Below are 7461 nucleotides of genomic sequence, written 5' to 3'. Positions count from 1 at the left end.
GCGGCGGCGCGCGCGCCCCCCGCCGCTTGTTGTCAATGAGACCAGGTCGCCCGCGGCCAATCGGCGGGCGCGGCGGCGCGTGGGGTGATGGCGCGTCAGCGATCAGCAGTGCGATTAGCATAGCGCGCCCCGCCCCCTCGGCGCGCTGAATATTCATGAAGGGGCGGGGCCCGCGGGCGCCGCGGCGGGGAGGAGGGCGGCTCGGCGGCCGCGGCCCGGCTCGTTACCGGAGGGGGCTGTGGGAAGGGGCTCCCGTTCCCGGTCACCGGCCGGGAGAGCGGCTCCGACCCCTGCCGCTTCCCCGCGCTCGCGGCCAGACCCACCACCGAGCGGCACCCTTGGGCTCGCACCCACTTTGGGAGCGCTGCCACCCGAAGCACAAGAAACAGGGTCTTTTTTTTTTTTTTTTTTTTTTAAAAAAAACAGCTTTATTCAAGAAAAAAAAACACCTCCCGTTTCAATGCAAGCTCCTGCACCCTCATCCAACGTACCTGTCTCCGCCTTGAAAAATAACGGGTGCCTCCCAGCACCCAGTGGCAGCAGCGGTGCTGGGGCGGCTCCGTCTCTTCCTTGCAGTCCTTGCAGTCCTGCCCCGATCTACCAGTCCTGCAAGCCCCTCGGGCCACAGGGCTCCTGCCTGCGCAGCGCGGCYGCAGGACATCGCTCCAACCCCTTTCCCACCCCCAGACACCTCGGATGCGTCTCCTCCACCCGCCGCACTTGGAGCATCGGCTGGGAAGGGGTGGCTGGAGAGGCCATGTCCGTTGCTGCAAGCGCAGCTTTATTCCCCGTGTGCATCCCAACGTCCCATGAGCAACCCCTCGGGAGCCACTCAGGACACGGGCCGGCCGGGAAGCGGCTCCTTTGGCTTTTTCGGCAAAACGCCAGCTGCTCCGTAAAGCAGCCTCCTCCAGAAGGGAAGAGCTGATCAGGCAACGGGGATATGGGCCRGGCAGAGAGCAGGTATAACCTGGCTGGGCGAGAGTAGAAACAACATCACGTCACCAGGTTAAAGGAGAAAAAAAAAAAGGAAATATCCCAGAAGCAGCAGCATCGCTGTGAGTCTGCTTGCTCGGCCGCGAGCTCCCGGGACGGAGGCGGCCGGTTTCCTGTGCGTTGCGCTGTGTTTCTCCGGCAGCCGGAGGCTCCCGAGGGCTCGGGAACAGCCCCGTCGCAGCCGGAACGGCAGCGGCCCCAGCTGTGCTCTGGCTCTGGGGAAGGGGCGCCAGCTCCAGACCCCCCTCTCCCTGGGGAAACCCCGGAGCCTTGGCCACAAGACTCCCTKGTCCTCGGGACCCTCCGAGCCAACAGGAAACGTAACTGAACAAAACCCACGGCACAAACGGCAAGGGAAGGGCCCGGGGCTGCCGGGGGGCCGTGTCCGGGCGCGCCGCTCCGCGCGGCGGCACCGCCGGCGCTACAGGTCGGACTGCGAGCGCGAGATGCGCGGGCCCTTGCGGATTTCCTTGCGCTTCTCCTCCTTCCTCCGCCGCTTCTCCTCGTCCCGCAGCGCCTTCTGGAAGGTGTCCGCGCCGGGGAAGAACTGCGGGCAAAGGCAGGGGTCAGCGAGGAGCGCCGGCTCCCACAGGGCTCGTGGTGCCCGGCGGGAGATGCCAGACCAGGGARGCGGAGGCGCTGCTGCCAGTCCGTAACGGCAGGGAAGCAGATGCACGCCAGTTTGGAGAAGCAATTAAAAACCAATCAAGCTGAAGAGGAACCGGCTGCGTCGCCCTTCCTCCTGCCCTGAACCTGCAAGGCCGGGAGGCCGGGCGCAGCCGGGCTTTCCCGGCATCGCTTCCTGGAAGCGCGAGCCATGTCACCCCCTCCGAAGCTGATGCACGAGCACTGCGGTTTCAAGGGGCTTTAGATGAGACAGAGCAGAGCGGGCAGCATCGGGTCCAGCCTCTCCCAGCAGGCAGCTCCATTACACCCATTTCCCACCAGGGAACCAGCCAGGAGAAGGGAGATGCCACCAGAGCACCAGGCGCCTAACGCCAGCTGCCCAACTGAACAACATCACAGCATTTTCATTCAACGTGAACACTTGGTTTCGGCTTCTCGGCTCTTCCCTGAGCCACCTGCACCCCAGACCATCCCACCCCCCTTCCTTTCCACACAGGAGCAGGGAAGAGCGGAGCCACAGACCAGGCTTCCTCCCGTGCCCCCTTCCCGGGCACACACGCGGCCGTTCCTCCCCCAGGCGGACGTTCTCCTTCCCCAGCCAGCTGCCCGAGGCCGGAGGAGGAGGAAACCCCCGCAGGSGCAGCCCGGGGCTCGGCTGCCTTACCTCCGAGTGGTCGCTTTTAAAGGGATTGCGGTAATCAGGAGATTTCTCGCTGATTCCCAGCTCCTGAGCCATCTGCAGGGCAAAGCAGGGTCCATGTCAGAGAGCTGCTCCCATCTCCCACCGCCGCGCTGGCCCATTGCAATCCACGTCCTTGCCTCCTCCAAAAGGCTTCCCTCCATCCTGGGCCCCTTCTCCTTGYGCACACTGCCATGCTTTGTCCCCCAGCACAAGGGATGGGATGTGATGCAATGGGATGCAACGTGATGGGGAGGACTCAGCCTTACCAGCCCCAGGACCTGGGAGTGAGGTCCCTGCTCAAACACCCCCGTCAGGTTGCAGAAGCCAATCCCCCAGCGGATGAGGTTGTTCCAGTTGGAGTTGCGGTCGAAGTAGTGGTGCACGATCTTGGGGAAGCGCAGCACGACGTCCCCGAAGAAGGCCGTGTTCTCCAGCACGTGGGAATACGCTGCGGAGCAGAGCCAGGGCGCCTCGCGCACCGCCCCGCTTGCGCCTCTCGTGAGCCCAGATCCCCGCAGACCCGGGAGGAAAAGCTGCTTCCAAAGAGCCCATGACCCGCCTTCCACGTCCCGCCAGCCGAGTCACGGACACGCAGTGGGGGCTGCCGGCCCACGCCAGCCCCTGGCCCCCATAGCACACGGGGGTTCAGCTCTTGGTGTCTGTGGGAAGCCGAGGACGGATGCGGAGCAGCTCCCRGCTGCAGAGATCAGGGATGCGGGAGGTCACACAGGCTCCCAAGAGCCAGATCAGCTCGGTGCCACGTGGGCAATGGGAGCAGGAGGGTCTGGGGACAGCTGCAACAGGCAGGGCTGTCCCCTCGTCCTATCCGTGCAGCACGTTCTCCAGGAGCTGCATGGGATCTAGCTTTAAATCTCACACGAGAATGAGATGCAGCACAGCAATGGAAAAGGGAACAGGGCTCGATGACCGGGGATCACCTACCATCCTTTAGCTTCTCATCCTGAGGAAAAGGCCCATCTGGCGGCACATCTGCAGCTATTAGCACAGCCCGGGAGTCCTCCAGCACCTGAAACGCACTCGGTTATTGCCCGTCTCACCTGCTCTCCCCCCTCGCCCACCGAGCCTCAGCGCAGGCCCTGGGGGCAGCCCTGGGAGGCTCCTCGCTCCCCCAGCACCCCACTCTGCCCCCCTCGGCTTCTCCTCAGCGCCACGAYGCTCCCTGCGGCCATCGCTCCTCTGCTCGCTGTCCCGGCAGGACGTCCTGGCCCGGGGCAGCCCCAGCACAAGGTGCCGTGCAGCCCCAGCAAAGGGAGGGAGCGGGGAGCTGGCGCTGGGTACGCTCAGTGGGGCAGCGAGCCCRCCCCACACCTCACCTTGAACAGTCCCTTGAGCATGATGTCGATGATCTTGTACTGCTGGTTCACGTCATTGAGCTCGATAAGGTTCTTGAGCGCGTTCATCTGGTCCTTGCGCTTCACCTCGAACAGCTTCTTATCTGCAGCGCAGTCAAGGGCACCGCAGAGCTGCCCGCAGGCCCTGCCACGCGCGCAGCCCCCCTCGCACACAGCCCTTCCGGAAGCTCCCTCGGGCACGAGACGCTGCTCCAGCCCCGGTGACATGGGGGCCACACGGAGCTGGGGGCAAGTGACAGAGCCAGGCCTCCGGAGCAGGGCATCCGGGCTGGAAGGGGGGTTCCCTCTTGCTTTTCATGCCCCACTCGCTCACGAGGGCACGCTGGCGTGTGTCAGGAAGCGCTCGCATCAGCAGGTGCCTCTAGTTGCTCCTTGTGGGTGCCAAGTGCCCGAGGCACAGGAGGGAGCAGAGTGACGTCCACCCTCCCCGGCCGGCACCTCGAGTCGCCTTTCACCCTTCACACTCACCCTTGCCCAGCAGGCGCAGGGCCCCAGCGCGGCCTCGGTGCCCCTGCCGGGCGCAGCTCCCCGCGGAGCAGCCAGTGGCGCAGGGACCTCTGAGGGTCTCCAGGCCAAGCCCTGCTCGGAGCGCGGCCAGCTCTCGTGTCACATCAGGTCGCTCAGGGTCCTGCCCAGCCAAGTCCTTCCTGGCAATCCGGTGGCGATGGCTGCGTTTCCCCAGCTCGTTTCTAATCTCATTAGCAATAATTACAGCCTCAAGGTTCTTCCATTCCCACTCTTCCACCCCTCTAGTGGCCCCTTCCAAGGTCTTTGACCCTTTTCATACACATGAGCTCCCTCCAGCCTCATCAGGCACAGGGACATGTTCATGGGCTGAGGCACAGGCCTGCAGAGAAGGATACAGATTTCCAAGCCTGAGTCCACCCTCTGTTTTTCCAGGTCGGCGAAGCTGCCCTTGGACAACACCAGTGTAAACAGAAAGGGGCAGATCACGAGCAAATCCATGTCAGAAACTGCAGCCTGCAACCGAACAGACAGAAATAACGTAAAGCAGGAAGATTTACCAAGCAGAAGCCGCGCGASGCCGCGTGCCCCGGCAGCGCCCAAAGGCAGGGCCGTGGCTGCCGCTCGGCACTCCCGGCGCGTCGCCTCCGACACCCCCGGGCCTTTCCAGGCTCCCCTTCGTCCGGGCCCTGGAGCTCCGTGCAGGAGCGTGACGCTGCACCGGGCTCCGCTGAGGGAAACCACAGGTCTGCAATTTGATCTGACCCAACCCAGCAGCTCCTTTTTTCTTTTTTTTTTTTTTTTTCCCGTTAAGGCCTGAATCGATCCACTCTGCAACCCACTACCAGCAACAGTGCTTTTATTTTCCCACATCTTCGCTCTGGGGGCTTCCGCCACCTTTCCAAGGCCGCCAGGCTCCCGGACCAAGAGCTGAGCTCCACCTCTCCCCCCAGCAGCAGCAGGCCCATCAGCTCAGCCGTCTCAGGCCCATCAGCTCGGCCATCTCAGGTGCCTTCTCCCATCCCGGCCACCCGGACCTCTGTCCGTGCTACCAGCCAGGCACGAGCTGCAGGGCAAAGGCCTGAAGAGGAGAGCGGTGCCTGCTGCTCCCGACAGCAGGATCCCTGGCAGCCCCCGCGGCGGGACGAGGTTCCCGCTGATGGGAGCGAGCGGCCAGCCGGCGCTTACGAGTGAGGCWGCTCCCGCTGCAGCATCGCCCGCCTCTGCTCCAGGGCCGTCCCTGCGCCGAGGCAAAGGCACRTGCACACACGGGACACGTGGGCCGCCCCTGCCCTCCCTTCCCAGAGCATTCGGGCAGCCCCGATGGGAGACGGGACGCCCACGAGCACGGGGCAGGCAGGAAGCTCCTGCTGCAGCCGCATGTCACGGTGCTTTGGCGGTTTTGGKTAAGCAGGCACAACGTGCCTCGATCTGATCTCACCGTGACAAGGCAGCACGCGGGAGGTGTTGCGGCGCTGCTGACCCGGGGGGCAGCACGAGCCTCCCAAGCTCGGGCCCGGGGTGAATTTCACATATACTCCAGGCGCCCTGCGGGCTACCCACGCATGTGGGCAGGAGGAGCCAAGGCTATGGAGAGAAATCCCCGAGCCCAGACATGCAGATGCTCTGCTTGGTACGCCGGCCTCGGCAGCTTCCAAGGGACTGCTTCATCCTCCCGGAGCAAACACGCGAGCAGCTTGAGGCCCGGCTGGCGCAGGGTGGCGGGAACACCCTGCGGAGCCGCCTGCAGCTCCTTGGCTGCCAGCGTCAGGATGGGAGAGACAGAGAAACGCCCAAACTGCTGCCCCGGGCGCCTCTCTGCCTGTTGCTGGAAGAGGCTTTTCCAACATGTGAGCGCACGGCAATAGGGACCAGAGCGTCCAGAGGCTGTGCCCGCGTGCCCAGGGAGAACTGGGAGGCAGCTGGAGGCCTCCGGCCAGGCCGGCCAGCAACCCGAGCCGGCTCCCGAAGGGCAGAGGTGCTGCCCATGCCGCCCCTTCTGCTCTGAACGTCTGCAAAGCGTGAGCGTCTCAACGCAGCCGCGAGCAGCTCTGGTGTCGGAGCAGAGAGGCCTGCAGCCCTGGCCAGCTGGTGGAGAAGCCGCCAGTGGGGCTCTGCGTGCCTGGCTCCCCTAATTCAACACGCTTTTCCAAGGAAACAACCGCAGATGCTGTGTTATAGATGGTTAGCATCTCCCATTAAAGTGTCTTTAACGACCTTATAAATTCTCCTGCAGGAGACCTGTAAAATGCACCATGGCACAAGGTCAGAAGCAGAGAACCTGCAAAGCGCGTGCATGTCCTGCCATCCCCTCCACCTTGGCATCTCCCGCCATCCCTACTGCTCAGCCCCAAGCTACTGCCCGCTTCATCCCAATATAATAGCAGAGGACACTCCCTGCTCTCCGGGCTGCATGGAYGAAGCGTGGGGAAGCAAGAGCTTCTTGCGGCTCTTCCTCCATACTTTTTTCTGTGAATCCTCCCTCGTGTCTCCACACCCTCCTAGGGAAGAGACGAGACAGACCCACCACAGAGCTGCTCCTCACCTCCCTCCCTGGCCCTCCTTGCCCAGCACATGGGGAGCAGCCGAGGCCTCTCCTCGTGCCACAGATGGGAAGGAGTTTCCACGAATAGTCCCCGGCAGCCCTGGCCAGCTGGTAGCTTCGGCGGAAAACCCACCCGTCTGGCTCGCTGTCTCTGCCTCTCTTAATTTAGACGTGTTTTTCCAACGACACAACAACAGATGCTGTATTATGGATGGTTAGTGTTTTCCATTAAAGTGGTTTTTAATGACTTTATAAATTCTCATGCAGGAGCCCTGTAAACCGCAGGCTACTGATCAGGATAGAAGAGCGGGAAAACCACCTGCACACCGCACCAGCCCATCACCTTGGCTCCCGCGCACCCCTGCATTTACCCACGCCGCACGGCAGGGCCCTGCCACGCTTCACGCTTCGCTTCGGGGCAGTGCTGCAGGATGCCCCTTCCCGCGGCTCCCCGGGCATGGAAACACGAGGGCAAAGCCGCCCCCGGCACGGAAACGCCAGGGCAAAGCTGCCTCCAGGCACTGAAACACCAGGGCAAAGCCGCCCACAGCCTCGCCTGGAGCACACGGGCTACCTGTGACCGCGCGACCGGGAAAGACACCRCGCGGCTCCATCCTCTGCGAAGCGGATGGGATGCAACCCCGCGTCGCGGCCAGGCAATGGGGTGGACGTGGGAAAGGGGCTACTCAGACTCCCTCCGACCTGCTGTTGCTCGCGGAGACTCATCAGGCGCCACTTTTCAGGCGGAGCCGGACAGCGGCTGCTGCCACCTG

The 7461-nt window shown here is 63.6% G+C and overlaps 1 protein-coding gene across 2 annotated transcripts in view; it reads right to left on the bottom strand.

The window, feature by feature from the left end:
• Positions 1-471: 471 nt before the first annotated feature.
• The window catches only part of LOC112946447 (coiled-coil domain-containing protein 134-like), a 39963-nt gene continuing 32973 nt past the window's right edge, over positions 472-7461 (bottom strand). For both annotated transcript variants that reach the window (XM_026038271.1, XM_026038272.1), the window contains 6 exons: positions 4542-4659; positions 3640-3761; positions 3248-3332; positions 2572-2753; positions 2288-2359; positions 472-1543 (listed from right to left, as the gene is read on the bottom strand). In XM_026038271.1, the coding sequence (XP_025894056.1) occupies positions 1418-1543; positions 2288-2359; positions 2572-2753; positions 3248-3332; positions 3640-3761; positions 4542-4659 (705 nt within the window). In that variant the 3' untranslated portion in view covers positions 472-1417. The remainder of the gene's footprint in view (positions 1544-2287; positions 2360-2571; positions 2754-3247; positions 3333-3639; positions 3762-4541; positions 4660-7461) is intronic.

Source organism: Nothoprocta perdicaria, unplaced genomic scaffold, assembly GCF_003342845.1.
Source record: "Nothoprocta perdicaria isolate Ctin4 unplaced genomic scaffold, notPer1 scaffold_206, whole genome shotgun sequence".
Lineage (NCBI taxonomy): Eukaryota > Metazoa > Chordata > Aves > Tinamiformes > Tinamidae > Nothoprocta > Nothoprocta perdicaria.
The sequence above is the reverse complement of the archived record's forward strand: the minus strand, read 5'-3'. Positions and strand labels throughout refer to the sequence as shown.